General features: G+C 37.7%; 1 protein-coding gene across 1 annotated transcript; it reads right to left on the bottom strand.

Annotated features, from left to right (window-relative positions):
• Nucleotides 1-4,181: 4,181 nt before the first annotated feature.
• LOC148040231 (small ribosomal subunit protein uS14-like) lies at nucleotides 4,182-5,278 on the bottom strand. The gene is made up of 3 exons (XM_087697831.1): nucleotides 5,118-5,278; nucleotides 4,861-4,960; nucleotides 4,182-4,427 (listed from the first exon to the last, which is right to left on the bottom strand). Exons 1-3 carry the CDS (start codon nucleotides 5,177-5,179, stop codon nucleotides 4,419-4,421), a joined length of 171 nt encoding a protein of 56 aa, XP_087553957.1. The 5' UTR covers nucleotides 5,180-5,278; the 3' UTR covers nucleotides 4,182-4,418.
• Between the last annotated feature and the right edge of the window lie 16,891 nt (nucleotides 5,279-22,169).

Here is a 22,169-nt window from a genome sequence, read left to right as displayed (position 1 = left end):
GCCCACACTTTGCAGGTGGTTCTCATTACAGCCTCTACACGCTTTGTGCCTTTCTAGTTGTGATTGAGGAGGGGTGTTGAGATTCAGCAAAATCACACTCACTAAACAGTCTCTTTGTATGGAGCTTGAGGGCCAAGGACATGCAGGCTTACCTATCCCATATGCACAGTGGTGCCTACTGCAGTTTCCTACTTTCCTATAAAGCATTGTACTTGCTTCCTTTTCTTGATGCAATGACAGTACTCTTTTCTTTTCAGTGAAGTGTCAGTATCATTGTCCACATACACAAGATTGTGTTTATGAGTCCAAGTCTCAATCTTGGAACCTAATTCACTTGTGTAACAAACAATGTCTTTGTCTTCTCCATCATGAGTCCACACTTCTCTTTCCATCCACCATAACTCACTGCCATGTCCTAGATCCCGTATCTTTAACAGGTGAGCCGTTGGCTCTTGTGCATTCAAATGTTTATGGCCCCATGCCTTATTAGTCCTTGGGTGGCATAAAGTATTTTGTTATCTTCATATATGAATTTCGCATGAGACTTGGATCTATGCCATGAAGCAAAAATCAAATGTTTTATCTATATTTTAACACTTTCTCACCATAATTAAGAACCAATATAAGTATAAGCTCAAATACCTACAATTTGACATATATATCTATCTATCTAAGGCTTTTCAACAGAATAAGTTAAATCCGAAGACATCAAATGCATATTTCTTGGATTAAATGTAAGATGGGCTATCATCTTTGGGATCCATGGGCTCGAAAGGATATCCACATCCATGATGTTATCTTCCACAAGTATGAGATGCATATGAGACTTAAGTAAGTGATTGAGATACGCATGATGATCTTTCAAGAGTAGCCTCGTATCACAATACAACTAGCCCTAATGAGACAACCTACCACAATTATCAATGATATAGTGATACAAGATCTGCATGTTATGCAAGATTATAATATTGGAGAAAGAGGATAGGTCATATAAGCACAACATCAAATTTTGAGATACTCTACTAGAGCTTCACATCCTAATCACTATCAACTCATCATGGATTATGATATGGTGATGAACTCAACTTAACCTCCTGTCTACGAGGATGCAAAAAAAAAAAAAAAAAAAAAAAACCATACATGAGACTTAAAAAGCAAGCATTGCCATGCAAGTGCCCATACCATTGAAGAGTAAACCTAATCATCCTAAGCCAACATATAAGGCCTAATTGGTTGCTAAGGGCTTTAAGCAAGCAAGGGGAGTAAATTTTGATAAGATGTTCTCCTATGGTCAATGACTAGCCTGTGCTTAGCATTGGCTGAATTTCGATCTTTACCAAATGGATGTTGAGACAACTTTCCTACATGGAAACCTACACAACATTCATATGCACAAGCCTGAGGCTTTATGAAAAGAAACATTGAACTTCAAATGTAAAACTTAGAAAAACCTTTTTTGGCTTAGGCAAGCACTTTAATAGTACAATAATTTTGATACTTTCATACATTTACAACTATATTTTTGCAATGATATGAATCCATATTTATAAACACAAAACTTCTAATATAGCATTTTTATCTTGACACTTTATCTTGATAATATCCTTACAACTTGAAGTGCTCACTTAAAGTGCTCATACTAAGCTAGATGCTTTAAAGACTCAACTCAAAAAGAGCTGAGATGGACATGGGATAGGTCTCATATATACTTTGTATGCTACTTGCAATTTCCTCAAGGGACTTCTTTACTAGTCTTAGAAGTACATACACAAATAAACGAGTCAGTATGCAAGATGATAAGCGTATTCATTATCTTCTCACGTGAACATTAGTTAAGTTGTTATCTACAATCAAATGATGCGAGCCAAGATGGCCAAGGTTTCACATCCATACATAAAGGGTAATTTTATGCATACCATAATGGCAACTAGTCGACGTAGCTTTTGCAATGGAAGTCGTGGCACATTGTATGACTACGTCTTGAATGGTATCATGAGATACCTTAAAGTGCCTTTGATATGTACATTTGCTATGGTAGCCAAGATATAAGAATCCAAGGTTGCACCAACTCAAATATTGTGACACATACAAACATTAGGAACATTAGAGCACCTCTCAATTGTCTAAAAGATGAAGCAATACTAGCCCATCTCAATTTCATACATGAGCACATTGTTAGTAGCAACATCACAATCATCAACAAAGACACTATATTTCATACAAATCCAATCAAGGAGGATCATCGAGGGGTTGTTATGAGCAAAAGTAAACATATGTGATAGGCTAAATCATATTCATCAAACCACTAGAAGATAGCTTAAGCCATTGTAGCACCTTGATTCAATGGAATAGTCCCATGGACCCAGAATCTGAGATGGCAGCCATGCAAGTGAACCTACCCTAAGAACCAAGCGACATCAACCAAATCCACTCCAATGGGAAATGATGGATCAACTTGTCCATGTCAATGTCAAGTCAATTTCTGCTTAGTAGAGCTAGGTGCTCATATTTCCATTCTTGTTATAGGATATTCCATATAATGGCAAGTGCCAGTTGATTTCCCCAACACAAAATGGTGGGTTAACTTGACCATGTCAATTCCACTTCCACTTGGTAGAGGTAGCTAATCAGATCCCACTTTCACTAATGCAACTTTGTGGAATCCAAGGATGAACAAGAATGATTCTCACATTCATAATGGAATGTAGCATATTGAGGATGATTACGATGCAAGGTATTCTAATGTAAGGGAGAAATGAAGGATTTGAAAACGCTTACAAACTGCAATGACTTACACTCAAAATCAGCTAATGAATCCACCTACACAAAACTAAACTAAATAAAGAATCATAATATGTGACTTCAAATTTCTAATTTTTATCTATAATTATAGGAGGGTCTGTACTTGAGATATAGATTCATGGACTTCAGGGCAGTGAAGCAATATATTTTCAAAACAAGCATTTGTTGTGTTAATTCTCTGTTCCGAATCACTCTATATTGAGCTAGCTATACATCATGAAAGCCTACACTTACCTTGTGTCTGGGTATATAAATGCCACTTCATTTTCTTCAAGACTGAATAACTCACCTATTAAGTATAGGAGTACCACAGCATTTACTTTCAAACTGAAAAAGATGGGACTATTTATCAAGAGTCAAGAGGGTAATATAGTAACATGAGATTTCAGCTTTGCCTCCTGGGATGATCAGATCACGGCAAACCACCACATGGTTACAGGCTGACACTTAGTTTTGAACGCCTCAAAAGTCTATACTTTGTAGTGGTCAAAGTTCACTGATTCTACACCCATATTCAGGTCAACAGATTCAAGTTTAACTTGCATAACACCAAAAGCAATAGACCTATATGCCTTTTCTACGCAATTTGGTCCATTATATCCAATTTCAGAAGCTTGATTTCTTAACAAACAAAAATTTCTTGCACATGAAAACTCTCTCTGCAATCTTTCCTTGCAAGAGTTTCCCTTACCTTCCAACTTGAGAAATTAAAGCATTCATTGTCAGATTTTTTTATTTATGTACTAACGAGAAAATGTCCAGTAAAGTGATAAGATTGTAAGTTTTATGAGCTATAATTGTAACCTCAATGGCTTAAATATTAAACCGGTGCACTGCAAGCCATTCTATAGAAGCCTTAGTAACATATACACCGCAGATTATTTTATAATATGGTCTCCCTCAATTAGTAAAATATGCACCAACTAAGGAACACTTGTACAAATATGCATCCATTTACGGAATTATAAAGCCTGGTCCCCGAGGCTCAAAACTCAGTCCATTATATCTTGTTTTCAATATGACTAATTAAACAATGCATTCCACCACAATTCAAAATCATTTAAAGATATGTAAGTGGACCTGTGCAAAAAGTATCCCATACCAACATGCAAACTATCAAAAGAGTATCCTATGCCATATCAACATGCAAACTTTGATTAACAGGTTCATAAGACTCCCAATGCTGCCTGGATTCAGAAAGTTCAGTGATTTCACAGCTGCACAGAATGTGACATCAATTGCAAATTACTCCACTGCTTAGATTCAGTAAGTGAAGTAATAGTGCAGTGTGAAACTTCCAAAAGACAGTATTTCCTTCACACACATTCAGAACGAAACTGAATAAGCAGTTTGTTCTTAAACAAAGCATACGTAAATACTTCAGAGAATAAACTACCCAGACCTTATAAATCGGCATTATCAATAGCGTCAAGAAAATAGCCTGCAACACTGCTTTAAGAATTTGATATTCACTGTTCTTTAAATAGATACTTCAATTGTGGCTCCCAAAGAGCACAGATTCACATTACATGGGGTCATTAAAAGAACACTGGCACTATCATCCAGCTCGCAAAATCTTGACGAAAATCTGCAGTGAACTTCCGGCCATCATTGAGCTAGCGGTACTGCAAAACAAAATATATAAAATCTCAAACAAGTCCTCAAGATGATCTATGTGAATTCGCCACATCTAAGTTCAAGCGCCATCAAAGAGGCATAGGAATACATTTCAAAATGCTAGCCTAAGAGCTTATTAGATCTCGAATGCTCTTGAGGTTTCAAGGGCCTACAATCATAGGCACGTGATTAACGGAAAGGCATACTTCTCAGCCAGAGAGTTACGGTTAACAGTCCGAACCAAACGAGTAGACATCTTGTTCATCCATGATGACTTCGAACAATGGCAACAAATGCAGCAAACGACGAACTTCACAGGGTTGAGACTTAACAGCCGGACGAAATAAAGGCCACGCCCATATGAGATGTTATGTCTATGCTACACCGTAGGATGCTAAATAACAGAAGATAGTGCTGCGTTTCAGACGATAAAGGACGTACCTTCACAAACCCTATGTCTTTGGCATAGATGCGGAAGCACTGCCGGCAGCACATGATGTTGTACTTCCGAACTAGGCCATGGCCGTTCCCGCAGACGCGACTGTATCAAAGGTGGTCATCATTCATCATCGTCATCAGATCGATCATCAACATCGTGGGTTGAGAATGATCAGTGCATCAAATTGTGAAGAAGAGACAGGGAATCGCAGCTAAGATCGAGATAACAAAGAGTCAGAGAAAAGACAGGAGGGACTTACCAGGCGCGGGATCCTGCACCGTATTTCTTGGGGTGTGAGTTCCAGACAGCAGAGTGCCCCATAGCAACGATGATGAAGCAAGGTCGCCGGACGTTCGAAAAGACAAGAGAAAGGAGCTGAAGTGTATATATAAACCCTAACCCTAAACCACAAGACAGACAGGCTCCAAAGATGGGCGCCGCCCAAATACTTATAGGCTATTCGTATCTAAATGGTCGGCCCTATTTCTAACGCCACACGAAGATTCATTCAATGTTTCCACATATGGTCTATACCATCTCTTCTCTCTTGTGTTACAAATAGAGAGAACCTATCGCCAAACCTAACACTATCCTATATGGCACACATTGCAAGAGCCTTCAAAATTATATATATATATATATATATATATATATTCATTTTCAAAATTCATTCTTCAAGGCTTTAGAAAAACCCCGCTTGCATGTTGCTTTCAAACCCCTCTCTCAAAATGGCAAGCTGCAATGTCACAACTCTATAGAAACAGAATTTGTATCCTTTTTCATTAAATTGTCTATATAATGATTTATTAAATTTATTTCATTTGCACTAATTAGATATAAAGAAAAGTGCATTGGAGCTGGCCACTGATGAGTAGTCACAGGTTATGGTGGATCCACGCGGTGGGTTAGAGAAAAGATAGTTCACACTTCCACCTATATGGCCCGATTGGGCGTCTGTGACTAGAACTCACGCATATCGGGGTTAGACTTGCACACACAAAGGATTGATGCCTTGAAGTGTGGGCTAGATCCACCAGAACAGACAGTTACAATCAACAAGATGGCATGATCATGAAATGCTTGTATAATGTGCATGTGTGGGCTGAAAGCTTGAAATGCACATTTCTTTGCATAGGAAAGTCACATGAAGATTCGGATACCATTTTTGCGATGTACACGGAAAAAGCTTTCATATGACACCCATATTGGGGGGTCCCTAAATTTTAGGAGATCCCTAAATTTTAGGAGCCTCGAATTAGCCTAAAAATGCTAGTCCTAAAAATTAGGGATGTCATTCTAAAAATAGTAAGTTCTGTACTCTGATTGTGCTTACTAAATTTGATTGTTTTTATTCTTGACAGTATTCAACCCAAAAGGGAAGGCCATAGAGAAGAGACAAGTGTCAAGACACTTGTCACACAAGTTTCCAAGTGTCCCACCACTTGTCACATCTCATGACATATGGCTGGACACTTGTCTTGTGCTACTCCACTTTCCCCTTTTGTACTAGCTCTCCCCTCTCCTATAAATAAGAGCTCGTTTCTCTTCATTCAACATCATTTTTCTTTGTTGTAAACTCATATACAGCACCCACAGATAGCCAGAAACTGGCCCCATCCATCCCCATCAACATCCCCCACTTCTCCATTATCAAATTCCTCCATATTCCCTCTTCTATCACTGCTGTTTTACAGGACAGCAAGCCTGTAAATTCATTACAGCACCTCCTTTTCAAGCTCTTTCTTCCATTTTAGCAACAAGAAGCAAGCCATATCCATGTACTACTGTTCAACGATGGAGAAGGCTGATTTCCCCTTTTTCTTCTCTCATATTGTAAAGAAATCAGTTCTTATCATTGCATAATAGATAATGCATGTGTGTTTGTACATCTTTGCATGATCTTGTGAGAGTGAGAATTACTTCTTCTCACTCTCCGGTTGATTGTAACTGAGCTCTTCCCTAAGGGACTTGGGTTGAGCAGAAATACATTCCTTCGGGGGGGGTTGCCCATCTTCAACCCTCAATCTTGTCTCCATTACTTTTACATTTTCATGGCTGTAATTTTGTGAGTAATTTTCATTTTTAGCTTTAAGTGTTCATTCTCTTTTATATTAAATCTCGAAAACAAGCGAATATCATAATTGTTAAGCATACTACGTTGTTCGGGGCGTTTACATGCAACTTCTCTCTCTCTTTCTCTCCTACATTTGAGAGAGAGAGAGAGAGAGAAGAGAAACTGCCATCTTACCTGCCATTGAAACCTGACTCACACTTTTTGTCTCTCAAAATAGTAAGGAACATCTCTCTCTCTCTCTCTCTCTCTCTCTCTCTCTCTCTCTCTCTCTCTCTCAAAAGAATGGGAGGATTCTACTTTACATGTTGAAAAATTCAAAACCCTCTGAGGATGTTTTAGGAAGGCAGGTATTCCTAGAAGCTTGCTTTGTGTGATATTAGTCTGTCATTGTGAAATACTACGCTTGAAATAGCCAATTCTCTTTGGCATATGAAATTTTTGCTTTATTTTAGCCTCATTTTTTAAAATATAAAAGAAAAAACACCTTTGTGGAACCTCAAATCATATCATTATTTGGTTGTTGGAGAGAATAATTAACAATAGATAAAAGGGGATTATGTAATTACATTCAAGACATAATGCAAGTCCTTGAGGAGTGTGATGTGCATTGTGAATTTAATGCAAGTGTATTTGAGTGGTCAAGCTAACAAGTGTTGGAGGAAGAGGTGAAAATGCACATGAGCATGGCCAAGATCACGTCTAATGGTAAGCCATTAGAGAGGATTGTAGTAGTAGTAGATTGGTTTGTGGTTCATCATGATTGATAGGGACAAAATGGTGAAGGTATGAGGAGGAGCTCCAACTTTTAAAAAAAAAAAAACCAAAGAATACATTGAAGGTAATGTAACGAACCTCCACATTTCCACTTGAGCCTACATTGCAAAAGGACAAAACATGTAGAAGGGGAAAAAAAATTAAAAGAAAAGTATATTTGATTTATTGCCCCAAAATTTATGGCAAGCGTTCCCTCATTCATTAACAACTACATGGCCTAAGCCTCCCTCCAACACACACATACATACACTCTCTCCATGGGTCATGCCAGTCGTTCGATCCTTCTCTCATTCATTAATCGTCACTTTGCGTTAAAATATTTTCCTATCTCCTTAACAAAGTTGCTTTGTATCCATCCATCTCTCTCTCTCTCTCTCTCTCTCTCTCTCTCTCTCTCTCTCTCTCTCTCTCTCTCGTCAATAAAAGCCCTCAATTAGAGTGCCAACAATTCGAGCAAGTGACAATCAAGAACAATTGTTAATTGTGAATAGAAATGGATCTACAAATTTTTGAGAAAAAAAAAGAGGTTTCTAAATTTATTTCACTATTCTGTGTGTGTGTGTGTGTGTGTGTGTGTGTGTGTGTGTGTGTGTGTGTGTGTGTGTGTGTGTGTGTGTGTGTGTGTGTGTGTGTGTGTGTGTGTGTGTGTGAATAAAAGCCCTCAATTAGAGTGCCATCAATTCAAGCAAGTGGCAATTAGAAACAATTGTTAATTGTTTATAGAAATGGATCTACCAATTTTTTAGAAAAGAAAGAGGTGTGTAAATTTATTTCACTATTTTGTTGAAAGTCGATGTGCTCCTACTCGTGTAAATTGTAATTATCCAGTGGCACTTTGAAGTTATCATTTATATTAGTCCATTTCTGGTTAAGATGTAAATTTATTTCATTATTTTGTTGAAATTGTAATAATCCAATGGCACTTTGAAGTTATCATTTATATTAGTCAATTTCTGGTTAAGATGAAGGTCTAGAAGCATGAATAGGAGCCATGACCAATCAAAAAGGCCACAAAACAAGCAAGATGCCCAAGGGGCATGGGAAAACCCTAGCCCTAAATTTCATGCATAAAAAGGATGAAAACTCATGGAAAATGTTATTCATGTGTGTGCAAACTTTACTTTCTCAATTTCTTGCGGCCTATTGCCTTGAAAGAGAGAGAGTGATCAAGGAGAATGAGTTGAAAGCTTATGAGAGAATAAGGAACATGGAGCATGAAGCTCTTTGCATGCTATCTTCTCTTCTCTATCCTGTCATGGTGAGTGCCTTTGTGAGCAAGAGCATGTGAGTTTAGAGTGAGAGAAGGTGAGGGACATAGAGTGAGAAATCATCTTCTTCTCTTCATCTCCTTGAGCTCATTGTGGGTGTCTCCTTTGCATCACAATGATAAGAAAAGTGAGATTGAAGGAGTGTATGCTTGGATTGGAAACAAGGTGACCCAATACTTGGACTACAATGAAGGAGGTAAGTATAAGTAAGTGTGTTCTCCCATCTTGTATAGATCTATCGTGTGAGTAGGCTAGGTGAGAGCTAGTCGCAAGTTTTCATACATTGAAATTCTTGAATCAATAAGAGCATGTCCAATGGTCCCAATGTCAAGATCATAGAGCATTACATTTTAGTTCCATTATCGAGATCCAAACACTTCAATGACAAAGCCACTTGTGCACATCAAAACTACGGGATCGGATAGTATACTTGCAAGTAAAATCCAAAACTTGTGTAGTAGGTAGGTCATAGTCTTAGGTCCCATGATTAAAAATTTTTATTACTCATACTATTAGAATAAGTAATGTGAGTTAGACAAGTGGTGAGCATGCTTGAGGAATATTAGCATGCTTAAGGAAGGAACTAGTGGAGAAAATGAATAGAATTTTAAAAACATGAGAAAAAGCAATAAGAAACAAAAAAAGCCATTGCATGTTTCTTAAAGGGCAACTTGTTATTATTATCATCTTTATCAATAGAAGGCACCTTGATCTAAGCAATATATTTGAGGTCTTGTCCTGCTAATCTTCATTTTCATCTTCACAGCAAAAATCAGTGTCATCAATAATAACAAATGTAGGAGAAGCATCATAAATGTCACCATCATCATCACAAATAAGTATGCATGTCATCCTATAGCCAAATGTGACTGTTGTTGCCCATACTACCCTCAAACCAGGCCACCTTGCTCTACATTATTGCCTAAGCCTTAGGAAGCTCCTCAACAAGTACGGAGCAAGCTAGAACAAGCCATAAGAAGGAAAGACTCAATGCATACCTCGAGAGAAAGAAACAATGACTACCATAAAACCTTGAGTTAAAGCTTTGAATCCACGCTAAAGCAAACGATGAAAAAGCTCCTTGAATGGTTGGCTCTAATACTAGTTGAAGGGAGTGAGCCCGAAGTGGAAGTATGCAAGCAGAAGTAAGAGTTATGGTGGAAGGAGCAAGGGCAAGAGAGAGAGACACACACACACAAGATGTGGGAGCTCCAACAGTCATAATGTTTTCATCATGCTTTAGTTTAGTTGGATTCCGTAGATTAATTGATGATGATGTCTCATTGGTGTCTTTCAATTCTTTAACATACTTCAACTATTCTCTTTCAAAATTGAAAATTCCAAGTCAGTCTCGAAGACAATTAAATTCCTCATCGGTAATCCCCAACTCTTTCTCAACATCTCTTGCCTTGTTAAAACAAAGAGAAAGGGTGTCCCCTACATCAATAATCTTGTCATTTGTAATTTTTGTGTCTAGTTTAAGTAACTCTTCATTGGATTCATTCTTGACATCAACTATGCCATTAGTAGCATTGGAAGCCTTTGCAATGATTGCTAAACAATAAACATCTGTGAGATTAAAGAGCCTTTGGATGTCTAATAGTAGTATCTATTCCTTATCCTTGATGGGAAAAGTTGAAAGAGAAGGAACAATATAGTAAGAAGGGGAGTCCGACATAGTATCTACATCTGCATGGCTTTCTTCAATAATAGTCTCAACTCTGAATTGAGTGACATCTAGTTTGTCAGCAATAGATGCTTCATGCTCAAGGTCCACATACTCCTTTGTGTCCTTCTCATTTGCCATTGCATCGAGTAAGCAAAAGCTAGAAGACTTTGCTACTTCCAATTATTGTTCATCGGATTTAATAGGATATTTAACAAGAGTATACACAATAAATGCAACAAATTTTCATGTAAGCCTACATTTCGTAGAACGAGTAGAACAAAAAACATATGTTGCATAAAACCTACCAAAAGAATGAGTTCCACACTTCCTTATGAGTAGGGAATTCTTTAAGAGTAAGGTCCTAATAGGTGTACGAACATATTCCTTTATATCCTTTTCAACCACATGCAATGTTAGACTTTCAAACTCAACAAAGCCCTCCACACAAAAGTTTTTGCAAGAGTTCAATGCATGGTCAAGATCCCAATTAGGGTTGAAAATATCATTTGCAATTGTATAATAAGATAACTCCATGCCATTCTAAAGAAGAAAGTCAAGGAGTCTTTCTGAGGGAGTAACCTTTGTGATTTGAGACAATCCAAGAATCCTCAATGGTGACTTAACTTTACCCCCCCTTTGCTTGGAGATTTCTTAGGCATTTCCACACTTACAACTGAGCATGGAGAAGAAGCTAAAGGAATTTTAGGATCCATAGATGCTATGGCATAAATTGAACCCCTTGAACATGTAAACAACCTTCTTCTTTTCCTCTTTTGTTTTTGCACACCTAGGGAACATTGAACACTTCTATGATTAAACATCTCAAGATTCAAGATATGGTGCAAATAGATGTACTTGTGACCACATCAAAAGTCCATCCTCGCATCGTATCTTAAGAAAGAGGTAGAGCAAATGCAAGATACTAAAACGAAAAAGGGAATGCAGGCAAAAATATGGTGCGATCAAGATATGACACGAAAATAGCCATCCGAGCTAAATGAGCTACTCTCCTTGCTTTGTATCTTGAAAAGAAGAGGTTGAAGGGCAAGATTGAGGTACAACACGAAAGTAGAAAAGAAAGCAAGAAAATGACACCAAGAGCAGGACAACCAAGATGCAAGATCGAGTAAAAAGGTATACAACAAACTTGCCATGGATTTTTATACACCATTAAGGTGACTGACACAGGATAGATGCATAGGAACATGTGGTAGGAAGAAGGCTTGCATATTTGACACGCGGATGAAACATGGATGATTGTTGGAAACCCTAGCCAATAACAAGATGCCATGTGTCCTCAACCATCGCAACTATATAACGTAGGGCCTAGCTTACATGGACTAGTTTCATTTGCATACAATGGTGCGAATTATATTATTGGGTTCCCCTTCTTCCTTATGATCGTGTTGTATCTTCCTCTTATTTCCCTCTTCCACCTATTTTATCACAAAACAACACAACCATAGCACCTCTAAGAGATCACCGGACTTCACTTGCATCGTATTGTGATGCTTTTCCCTGATGTCTTCCTTGACCTATGAAGTGCGTTAAGCATTCGACATGGTCTAATGTCTCTTCTCACATTGTATCTTAGGTCTTCCTCTTCCATGCTCACGATATGGAGAAATTATACTGCCCAAAGTATAAACATTTCTCAAATATGTGTCGTATCTTCATGCCTTAAGATATAACATGAGTAGATATTTTCATGTGTGTCGATTTCTATATATCATGCCATATCTTCTCTCACTACATTACCATTTTAGATATTCCTTATCACTTTGTGCTATCATTTTCTACCAGGCCAATTGCTAGAACAAAGCAGACAACAATGAAAGTTTATATAGATGGTAAGAATAATGGAGATGTCCCAAAGGCTAGGCCATCAGAGGTTCCAAAGGCTATTTCCCTTGAGATCCCTCTTACTCCTAGTTTTTTCCAATCTCCAACTATGCAATCAAAGCAATCTAGTGTAAACACAATGTCTTCTCCTACTGCTCAAGGCCAGGTAATAACACCTCCTTTGGCTAATGACCAATCCTTTGAGCTTGGTGGACACTCCTCTCTTCCAACTACCCACATTCCAACTTCTTCCAAGGCACCTGATTAGCTAGTTGATCAAGCTAGATCCTCTTTTGCTCAAGCTAGTGAGCCTTCCAAGGCAACAAAGAGAAGGGGGAGATCCATATTCTACTACTTGTAGAAGTGTTTTAGTGAGATAAGGCCCAAGGAGCCACACAACATGTTTTTCCAAATACAATTTTTATTAGAGTTGTTATGGATATCTTTGATAGATTGTCAAGAATGTCCACTAAATCTGGCCTTCATAAGAAATGGAAACTTGTAATGATTCTTTGTCTACAAGAGGCAGCTAAATATTTTGTCACAGACTTTATGAATGATTCTAACATTGTCGGTGCTCATGCTCATAAGATCACCTTAATGAATAAGGATTTTAGCATGGTGGACTGAATTAGGTATAGGCTTGACAAGGAGTTGTGGCCCTTGCCCACTATTGATCAAAAAGCATGTGAGATCCTTAACATTCTCCCAAAATTATCCAAGAAATTCAAAGAGCCAAAGATTGAGGATGTGACTCACTTGTACTTAACAAAGGGTGCATCTTAGCAAGAGTTTGTCTAGGAAAAAAATGGTGAGAGAGGATAGAAATTGAGGACAAAATTTGCAAGAGAAAAATTGCTTCACTTGGCCTTATCAATTATGAGAGGATGGGTAAAGTGTATGGCCAAATGGTTGTTAATGTTTATTGCACTTCTAAAAAAGAGGATGACCTTGAAACATCTCCTGAGGACAAGTCCATGCTAGAGAAAAAAGTTATTCAATTGTCTGACTCTCTAGCTAATTGTTGCATAAGGTAAGTCATTTTGATTCTCAAAAGTTTTAAGTATTTGTAATGATTGTGCTATTGATTGTTTTGCAAATAACTTTCCTATATCTTTGTTATTGGCTATAGGGCATTGGTTGCTTCTCTTAGCCTGGATATCTCTAAAAGTATATTTGTTGGAGATCCACTGCAATTAGTGGAATGGTTTTTGAGATTTGGTTCAAACATAGCAATGTTTTTCAAGTCTTTTGATTGCATGACAAACTACCATATCTTTTTTCCTTCTCAAAAGGTATGCAATTTTCTGGAAGGATTAACTTAAACTTATTTGTTATTGTATTCATTGCTTACTACTATTTGCTTTGCAAAGGGCATTGGAGTCTTATATATATCAAGGTACCTGCTAGAGAAATTATCCTCATGAACTTTCTAAGTGGTATTCACGACGGCCAGTAAAAATGCATTGAATGGAAATATGCTTTCTTTTTTGTTAATGGTTTATTTTATTTGTTTGTCTTTTTTAGTTACAAGTTTCCATTTGTAGTGCTAGCAGGCTTGTGACTACCTTTTTGGACACCACATACGAGGATATTGTTGATATTAGAAAACCTTCTAACTTTCTCCAACAAGAAGTACCATTGTAAAGTGATGCACATACTTGTGGATGGAGAGTGATTTCAAATGTTTGTTGGACAATAGATTCAAAGTTACTAAACACAGATGGGGTGAATGTAAGTCTCCTTGATATTGTAAATTTTTTGAGGGACCCTTATCAATCCAGTGACTTATTACATTTATTCTTACAGTGCCATGATTACCCTGATTCATATATGTGGTGGATAAGGGAGTGGTGCATTGAGTTGATTTTGGATAGGCAATCACACAAGTCGCAATCTTGAGTCCCCTCCTCCACAAAAATATTCAACTAAGGGCAAGGACAATGGCAATGGTAAGGGAAAGTGCAAGTCAACAACAAATACCACTACCATGATCTCGAAAAAGAAAGGAATGCTAACACTTTCTCCTATGAAGTTTGACCCATCTTTTCTTTTTAAGCTTAAAGAGAAGAGAATACATATCAAAGTCAAATTCATCCAGTAGTCAAATAAAAAAGTCTGCCAGAGATAGAAGAAACGTAGAAGCAAACAAAAACTTAGGAGGTTGCCTTATTACTTTGCATCCTTGTATATTTGCACTTCAAATTTATAACTCACGATGTAATGAAATGGTTTCTATCTTATGTAAAATGCAATAAAGTTATTTTATAGATTCGAAAGGGAACTTGATTTACAATGGCTTATAACTTTGTATTGAACAATATCTGTTTAACAGTATCACTCAACAATATGAGATCTTGTAAAGTTTTCATATTTATGACTCAAAACTTACAATTATGGGAGGCAAACAACTCATACAAGAGAAAGAGCATTTGGCTCTTTTTCCAATTGTTTTACAATTGACTTTGAATGTATATCCAAGGGATGTATTGTTTAGCAACTCCAAGGTATCCCTTACATTCTTTAGACTTCAATTGGAAGTAACATTTACTTCTTCATATAGTGTAACTTGCACCTTGAGTATAAAAGGCATGCAATCTATATCAGAGTCTAAGGGAACCCAAATACCCAATCTAAGTTCCCATCTCCTATTGTTGCACGGAATACTTGTGGGAGTTCGCGAAATTCGCTTGTCATTGGGACGTTATGTGAGATGGGAGCAAGATCAAGATCGATACAAGACAATAGATTTGATGACAAAGGTCTAGTATATTGCAGTTCTATTCCAAGTACAAATCCAAATCCCAATCAAATCAAAGCATATACATACTCTTTGCAACCCTAATTCCATTTTGTAGCAATACATGGGAAGTCCCAAAGTTCTATTTGATGATAGAAGAAGCTTTCTCGATGTCATCATAGGAGTTTCTACCCGAAGCATGTTAAGTTACCCTATATTGAACTCAGTTGTAGGAGCAAATGCTTCTTGAAATATGTCACCATGTCTTTATGTCAATTTAGCATACATAGCCAGACTGGTTCTTGCTTTCTCTGCATATTCTAAGCAAATATTACCTTCATGTTTGTTGAAAACAAGCACTCAATTGATTCAATACAAAACATCATCATTGTAGCTTCTTTCCTACATAAACAACATCCTCTCAATCGAATTCTTCTTTGCAGCAATTTGGTTATTTCACTGTTTCAGCAATATGATTTCTGACAACTTTGACATCTTCATGATCTGAACCAGCAATACAATTTTCGACAACTTTTTGACATATTCAGCAATACGATTTCCGACAGCTTTGACATCTTCAGCATCACAAAAATGAGCATGAAACTAATTCAAACCTTGATTTCCTTGATTCTTTTTTTGAGTATTTCATGGGACAAAATATCATCACCAGCTATATGCCTCTTTGAATTGGCCAAATGTTCCTTGTCAAAACACTTGCCATGTATTAATCTCAATCGCAAGTCATTAGGTATGATCCGGTTGCTCCAATACAAGGCTTGAAATTGTCTTCATGACATTCTCTCTTTAGTTTCTTGGAAGAAGCTGCAGGGTTCTCTTGTTTCATATGCTTGTTTGTAATACATGAAGAGGCATCGACTTCCACAATAGACCTCTTTATATTGGGAGGAGCTGGAATAGTGTTCTTTGATGCAATAATAAGGATTTCTTGTCTATCTGTTTGGGGAGTAGGTATGCCATCAACTAGGTTAGGGTGTAGGGCATCAATGTCGGAGGGGAAGCCCCTGCTCTCAAAGAAGCCAATGACTTGGTGCCACGTGAAGGCCGAGATGAAGAGAAGATGGTGATGAAACAGAGCTCATGGACACACCCCCTTCATCAACTTCCTTCACTTCCACCCCCTTGCATCACTTTTTCTTGGTGTGTTTGTAGTATAAGCATTCGGGTCGAGCTCCTTGTCACCTTTAGCGAGGATAAAAAAGCATGCCCCCCTTAGCTCTCCCCCCTTCGAAGGCTGAAAAAAACTTTGCCGATGCCAAATTTTCCCACAAGGCATCAAAAAAAGCCCTGCGAGATATTCATACCCCGCGCGAGTGCTCTCACAAAGTCCCAAAGACCAAACACGACTACTAATGGTCTCCATGTCATGTGATGTGATAGAGAATCATCATGAATCATTGGTACCTTCAACTTATCTTCTAAAGACTCCTTTTGATTTGAATCTTCCAAACACTTTGACAACACTACAGGCCCATTAGAAAACTTGTTGTCATGAGCCATACTAGATAGACCCACTCAGATGCTTCTCTTTTAGCCCTTGTGTTCGGGCTTCTTCCTCCATCGTATGTTCCACTAGATTTGACTCCATGTCTTCTTCATGTCCAAACTTCAGGCTAGATCCTCAACAATAGAACAAACAAGCACTTGTATGAGCTACCACACATAGATATATACACACGGGTTATTTGCGCCTGAGTACTACTCAACGAATACAAAAAAATTAGGATGGAATCAAGTAATCAAAATTTCAAGTTGATAGTTCAAACGGAACGACAAACAAAAAGACACACGCAACAAAAAACAAATTCCTAATGACACTGACTAATGAGTTCAAATTACTGTCAAAAAACTCCACCCTAAGGTTCACAGTGGTGGACGCGCGTAGCGTCATGACATCCGCCCCCTCCTAACCTGCACATCCTCCCACAACTACCCATCCTCATCATCGCCAAGCTCGATGGTCAATGTGATCTCGTCATCTTATGAAAAATCAATTGTAATATCCACACCCTCATCTACATCATCCCATGCCTCAAGTCCATCATAAAACTCATCATCCAACTCCTCAACTGCATAGGCTGCATCATCTTTCCTCTTGAACAGTTTGATTCTCTTTCCTACAATCGGTATCCGCAAGGTTGTACCATCAATATTTGCTAAGGAATACGTAGCATTGTCATGGACATGCTGCACCAAATAAGGCCCAAACCATCATCTTGAAACCTTGTGAATAGAACTATGTTGGTTGTCTAGACTGTTGTCGTAGACCAACACCTAATCTCCCTCCTCAATCTTTCTAGGTCTCAATCTGTGTCTACTATCAAATCGGTCTTTGTTCTGTCTATGTTTTAGATCCCAATTTCTATTTTATTTTGCAAAGATTTCACCATTGATCTTAAGCATAATTGGAGTTTGAAGTTAGCCATTGATTCAAAGTTTAGGGAGACTACTCTTCACTCTTTGGGGCAATATACATTTGATTATTTAATGCTTCACTAATGCTCATGGGGAAAGTTTATGATGCCCTAATTATGTATCGATGCTCAAAAAGCCTCTTGGATCAATTAGAGCTTATGTAACTTAGAATTTGTGAGATTTATTGCCATCATCCCTGTGAACAATAAGCATACATGTGAATACTTATGTATGGGATGCCTATAGGCTTTTCGGGTATGGCACATGGTTGTATTGATGCCATCACTGATACATATGCATGGATGTGCTTATGTTGAGCCTTCAGCTTTGATATTGAGCTTGGATATTTACACACTTGAAGTGGCTACTTGCTTTGGAACTTTAGGAGCTTGGTCACTTACGTTATGTATATGCTCTCGGATGTACATATGATGCTTCTTGGGTTCCCAAATATTATGACACTTATGCCTTGAGCTTGCATTGCTCTTTGCTATTTCGGGATTTTGTTCTAGTGAGAGTAGTTTGCCATTTTCATTACATAGCTTGGCTTATTAGCGATATATATATATATATATATATATGTGCTCCATTGGTTTATACATACACTGTCCTTGTAGACTTTCATCACTATGGTTGATCTATATTTGATTTGTATACTTGATACTTCCTCTTGTCAAATAGGTTTATCGGCTTTGGATGCATGCTTGGTTATGTACTGGAGCTTCAATATTCACACGTAGTGAGTGAGTTGTAGATTCATGAATCTCTATTGTGCCTTTCAAGATCTTTTATGCACAATTGGCTTATGTACATGCTATTATTTTTCTTGGGAATATATCTATGCACTTTATATCTTGGGGTCTCTAATAGTATTTCATACCTTGGAGGTTTATGCTCATTTTTGTATATTGTTAGTTGCACTTTTATCCCTATCTAGACTTCATTGGCATTGGAAAATTTTTACTTTTGGTATTTTCCTATAGTTGCATACTCTTTTACTGCATTTTTATGAATAGCCATACTGAAATTCAATTTTGCATCAGTTTGTTGTTAAGAGCATACACTTGGTTGAGCACTTTACTGCATTTATTTTATGGATAGCCATATGTGGTATTGTACCCCATCTCTTGCATTCAGTTTTGTATTGATTTTGGGGTTGATTTATTATTATTATAGTAACCAATTCACTCCTAGCATCTACTTCAAGTGCTTTTAGGGATAATGCCATTTTCAATATAGACAAGTTGAATTGGAAGACCCAAATATGGCAAGTTTTGGTTCAAAGAAGCAAAGTAGACCATTGAAGACTAAAGGGATAAAGCCTAATGAGTTTGATGTAGAGGCTTGGGCTAATCTTGATGAGTTATGTAAGTTTACTACTATCTTGTCTTTGTCAAAAAAAGTTTACTTTAGTGTCATTGAGACTGAGGGTGGTGCTTGGGAGTTAAGAGAAAAATATGCAAACCTTATGTTAAGCAAAGTCTGTTTCAAAATTGTATTACATGGCTTAAGAAAATCATAGATATTCATATGAAGAAAGGCATTGCTATGTCTTCTCATTTGAATGAGTTTCATTCCATTTCTAAATAGCTTACTTTGTAGGGGATTACCTTTAAGGAAAATGTTAGGGCTATATTATTGTTTGCCATGCTCTAAGTCTTGGGATACTTTACACACTGCTATAAGTACTAATGCTCCTACAAATGGTTTTAAGTTCAAGGATATAGAGGGTGCCTTGCTTTATTGAAGGAAGCAAATAAAAAGAATATTGATGCAGCCCATGCCTCCTCTCATGCACTCATTGTTAGAGGCTATAATGATGGAAAATATGGTAATGATTGTAATGGCAAAGATGCATAGTCGGGGGCAAGTCAAAGTCTAGATCTTGTGGGCAGGGTCATAGATAGTAAATCTGTGGCCTGTCGACATCATCTTATACATATCACTATTGCAAGCACTAGGGTCATATTCGGCCAGAGTACCATAAGATTTGTCAAGATAGGCAAGATAAAGTGATACTTTTTTTGTGTCGTATAATGTATATTGGCTTTAAATAAAAGCCTTATCTTTGGTAGAAAAGTTGGATGATGTTGGGTATCATGTTTCCTTTGGTGATTTTGAACGGAAAATCACTCGTGAAAACCTCATTTTGGCTAGAGTTTCCAAGACTAGTAATCTGAATCCCTTACTTAAATCTAGCACCATTGATCATGTTTTAGCTATGACTAACATTCCACATGTCTCTCTTTGGCATCATTGTCTAGGCTATATATCCCTAAAACCCATTTTCAGTATCTCCCACCCTTGAGCTTTTCATGTTTTGATTCATGTGATCATTGTTTATGGTAGGTAGACTCATAACATACATAAAAGGTCTAGTACTACGCACATGGGTGAGCCTTTGTGTTGGCTCTATTACTTTGAATGTTTATGGTTCCATGCCTTGTTAGTCCTTAGGTGGTGAAAAGTATTTCATTATATTCATTGATGACTATTCACGTAAAATTTGGGCATATCCCATAAAGCAGAAGTCATAAGTTTTGTCTACTTTTCAGTGCTTTCTTGCTACAGTTGTTTGAGCACGAGCTAAAATACCTACAATTTGACAGTGGGACTATTCAAGGAAGAGTCTATAATATGCTTAGTCAGGTAGGCTTACCACATACATTTTGGGCTGAGGTGGTTATTACTACCATTCACTTCATTAATAGATCCATGTGCACTACTCTTGGTAGTAAAGTTGTAGTGGAGGTATGGTCTAGAAAATCTCCCTCATATGCCCATTCAGGAGTTTTTAGATATGAGAATTCTATCATGTTCCCAAAGAAAAATGCAACAAGCTAAATTCAAAGCCTGTCAAATGTATCTTTCTTACATATGGTGATGTAGGTGAGATGGGCTATTGCCTTTGGGATCCACAGGCTTAGAAGGTTATCCATACCCATGATATTGTCTTTCATGAGGGAAAGATACATAAGAAACTGGAGCTAGTGATTGAGGTGTGCAAGGCAATGTTTCAGGAGAGCCTTGTGTTACTATACAACTAGCCCCAGTTAGATAGCCTACAACTATTAATGATGTAGTGGCCTAGGATCCACCTATTGTGTAGGATCATGATGTGGACAAAGAGGACATGATGTACATGTCCCTATAGCTAGAGCCTTGAGACACTCTACTAGAGCATTTTGTCCTCCTGATCCTTATGAGTCCTCTATGCATTATGTCATGGTGAAATGTTATGATGATCCTCTTACTTATGAGGAGGCTACATGTAGAGGTGATATAGTCACTCTTGGGACAAGGCCATGCAGTCTCAAATTGACTCACTGTAAAAGTATCATACATGGGATTTGGTTCCATAGCCAATGGAAAAAATGTATTACCATGCAAATGGGTATATAAATTGAAGAGCACCCCTAGTTGCCCTAAGCCCATATATAAGACATATTTGACTACTAAGGATTTTAAACAAGAGAAGGGAGTTGATTTTGATGAGATATTCTTCCTTATGGTCAAGATAACAACCCTTTGCATGGTTTTGGCATTGGTTGCATAAATGGATTTGAATGTATAGCAAATAGATGTTAATATAGCTTTCCTATATGGAGACATGCAAGAGGACATCTATATGCAACCGTATAAGGGATTTATGGAAAAAATCTAGGAACACTTAGTATGCAAGTTGAGGAAGAGTTTTTGTGGACTTAAGCAAGCACTTGGGGAGTCATATCACAAGTTTGATGCCTTTATGCATCCACAGGGTTATTTCCTAATGGTATGGATATGTGTCTTTATCAAAGATAGTGAGGTGGGAATAGAAGCATATGAGCAGAAGCAAAAGCTATGGTGAAAGGAGCAAGAGCAAGAGAGAGAGGCACCCAAGATATGGGAACTCCAACAGTCACAATGTGTGACCGGCCTTCCCTTTATTCAAATGTCACTGAAAGAATAAAGAATGAAGTGATAGTGATGGACACCCACCGCTTGCAACATACAAGTGTACAGATACCATTAGTGCAATAATACACAGGTAGCTAGGCACATGCCCCTTTATCCCTAACAACCTTCCACTTAAAGCTGAATGTGCCCCTAATGATGAGAGAATAAGAAAAATGTGACAAAGTATAAATGTGCATGAATACAATAGGATGAGGAAAGACATCATCTCATCCAAAACCCATCAATTTCTTAAGGAAGACAAAACATTCCACTCAGAGACTTTTTGTGAGCCGATTTGCAAGATTTTAGTAAGTTGAGGTCTTAACAAGGTCAATAGGGCTGTTCTCAATGACCTCTCTGATGCAGTGGTAATACACCTCAATGTATTTCATCTTCGCATGGAAGATCGATTCTTGGCTAACTCGATAGCACTCATAGAATTTGGATGCAATGTAGAGACCACATCAGTAATACCAAGGTCTCAAATGGCCTAGTCAGAGAGCCTCCTTGCAAGTCATAGTGGCTACAACATACTCAGTTTGAGTAGTAGAGAGGGCCATGCATTTTTGCAC

This window comes from Lygodium microphyllum, chromosome 2, assembly GCF_053477565.2.
Source record: "Lygodium microphyllum isolate KBCC chromosome 2, Lygodium_microphyllum_v1.1.10, whole genome shotgun sequence".
Lineage (NCBI taxonomy): Eukaryota > Viridiplantae > Streptophyta > Polypodiopsida > Schizaeales > Lygodiaceae > Lygodium > Lygodium microphyllum.
The sequence above is the reverse complement of the archived record's forward strand: the minus strand, read 5'-3'. Positions and strand labels throughout refer to the sequence as shown.

Coding starts and splice junctions, on each gene's coding strand:
- LOC148040231 (XM_087697831.1), bottom strand. CDS start 5,179: ATGGGGCACTCTGCTGTCTGGAACTCACACCCCAAGAAATACGGTGCA. Junction 4,961..5,117: donor GGTGCAGGATCCCGCGCCTG/GTAAGTCCCTCC, acceptor CCTTTGATACAG/TCGCGTCTGCGGGAACGGCC.